General features: G+C 40.7%; 1 protein-coding gene across 1 annotated transcript in view; it reads left to right on the top strand.

The window, feature by feature from the left end:
- Window positions 1–1,937: 1,937 nt before the first annotated feature.
- TIMP4 (TIMP metallopeptidase inhibitor 4) overlaps window positions 1,938–2,190 on the top strand; it is a gene marked incomplete at its 5' end in the record, with an annotated part of 7,444 nt that continues 7,191 nt past the window's right edge. The window contains one exon of the mRNA XM_010294037.1: window positions 1,938–2,035. Coding sequence (XP_010292339.1) covers window positions 1,938–2,035 — 98 coding nt within the window. The remainder of the gene's footprint in view (window positions 2,036–2,190) is intronic.

The raw sequence follows: 2,190 nt of genomic DNA, 5'->3' as shown, positions 1-2,190 counted from the left end.
CCGTTTTTTTAGGAAGTAACGAAGCAAAGGAAAGCAACGCCAAACGAAACAACATGATTCTAATTTGACCTTTCCAGCAGTGCAGTACACACAATCCACACCACCTTTTATCTCGAATTAAATCAGAGCACTTGAGAAGTACTGTGGGAACATAACACGTCTGCAGGTAATTAAAGAGATGCTGCCACTTTCCATTTGAAATTAGGAATTTGCCGTTCATACTTAAAAGAGTTCTTCCAATCCAACCCCTAAGCCTAAAACGCTCCTTTCAAAGAATTCAAATGGCTTGGGAGCAGGGAGCACTGTGCCAAAAGATAGAGGACTCAAGCTTTGAAGCTGTAGGCACCTGCATCGTGTTGATTATTCCGTCTAGTTTGCTAATAAGTGAGGAAATGAGAATTGCCCACTATTAGATGGGACTGCCCTCCATTTGGCTGTAAGGAAAACGACAATCTGGGTTTCTTATTCCTTTTCTTTAGATAGGTTGTTTAGAGGTCAAGCTATCAAAGGAATTTTTGGGGGGGAAAAGCATGATTTTGATGCCAAAAGATTTTACTCTGCTTCAGCTTGATTTTTTTTCAGTGAAGAGGAAGTATGAGGATTTCAGTGTGACAGTGGTCAAAGCCTGGGACAGCGGCTGAGGGAGGCTGCAGAATCTCCATCCTTGGAGATGCTCAAAACTCGGCCGGACACAGCCCTGAGCATCCCGAGTCAAGTTGAGCAAGCGGTTCGCCTAGACCTCCAGAGGCTCCGTCCAACCTACCTTATTCTATGAAACATCATGCCTGTTTCACACTAATTCTGATAGAATGGTTCCTTTCATCATGAAAAATAGAAAAACAAAAAAGAAACTGTCTGAGACTCGCCCTCACGCTGACGAATACTTTCCGGTCTCTATCATACCTGCATAAAGGGGCGTACCTGTGCCAGAGAGAGCAAATCCAACTATTCCCACCCAAAAATGCAGATGTCCTTGCACAGATCCATCTCTGCCCAATTGCCAATTGGACTTAGAGCTGAAGTGGGCTTCGACTGTTGACTGCTCCAGCCACTACCTCTCCAGGCAGATACAGATTGTTTGTTCTAACAAGTACTACATCTGCGGAGAAGCTGCAGTAGCGGCCAGCCAGAACTGAGCGAAAACAGGACGCCGAACACGTTTCAGGGGTAGAAGCCCCCAGAGTCTTTTGGCCATATACCATATTCTTAGAAACCTGTTATTCGCTGTGCCTAACAGTCCTGGTATACTTCAAGCAGTATGAACAAAAAAGATGTCTCAAACAAACATAAAGGAAAACAAACCATTTCTTCTTTCATAAAATCTGACACTTTCCTTGTTTAAAGAATAGGGAATAAATAAAACGCATCAAAAGAGGAAGTAATTATTATATATAGGTTAACACAACCAATAACATGTTATGTCAAGAAAAATGCTAAAATCTATAGTCTCAGAAAAGTGAATGGAAGACTATTCTCTCCTAGTCTTACGACTTCATGCATTAAATTGATGCTTTCATCTTCCCTGGCATGGTCTTTCAGAGTGTGAACTTCCAGTCCATTTAACTGATCAACAGTTCTTCTGTCGTCGACAGACGTGTCCCTTTCCTTTGCGCACTGATTATAACGACGGGCATTTTATAAAATTTTATGGGATTCAAGTCTTCCAAAGATTTTGATGGACAGTTTTTTCAAAACTGAGTGGTAACTTAATTTAGATTTCCAGATCCGTGGAAATTCAGATTCATATCATAGGCAGCCCAGTTATTTTTATTTTCAGGAATTTAACTCAAGTTAGTGTGCTTACAGTAACAAGACTAAAAATCTACTTCTAGCTAAAGTGTAAAAACAATGCTAAAATCTATCAGTATAATTTTCACTATCACTTGTAAAATTAGGCATATGCTTATTTGCATTTACATCTTTTTCTCTTATTACAGTGATTCGAGCAAAAATATCCAGCGAAAAGGTAGTTCCTGCCAGTGATGATCCACTTGACACTCACAAAATGATCCGGTATGAAATCAAACAAATAAAGGTACATGGCATCACTTAGCTATTTTAAAGTTTAATGCTGATAACCTGTGCACATGACTACAGTTTAGCCCAGAAATGCTTTAAGCTGGAACAGGCTCTGCCTGCCTCCAGGGTTCAGCCGAGGTGAACTACACAGGATAAATCACAGTAGGGATT

Source organism: Phaethon lepturus, unplaced genomic scaffold, assembly GCF_000687285.1.
Source record: "Phaethon lepturus isolate BGI_N335 unplaced genomic scaffold, ASM68728v1 scaffold21139, whole genome shotgun sequence".
NCBI classification, from domain to species: Eukaryota; Metazoa; Chordata; class Aves; order Phaethontiformes; family Phaethontidae; genus Phaethon; species Phaethon lepturus.
Note: the sequence above shows the minus strand (reverse complement) of the source record. Positions and strands in the feature narration are given on the sequence as shown.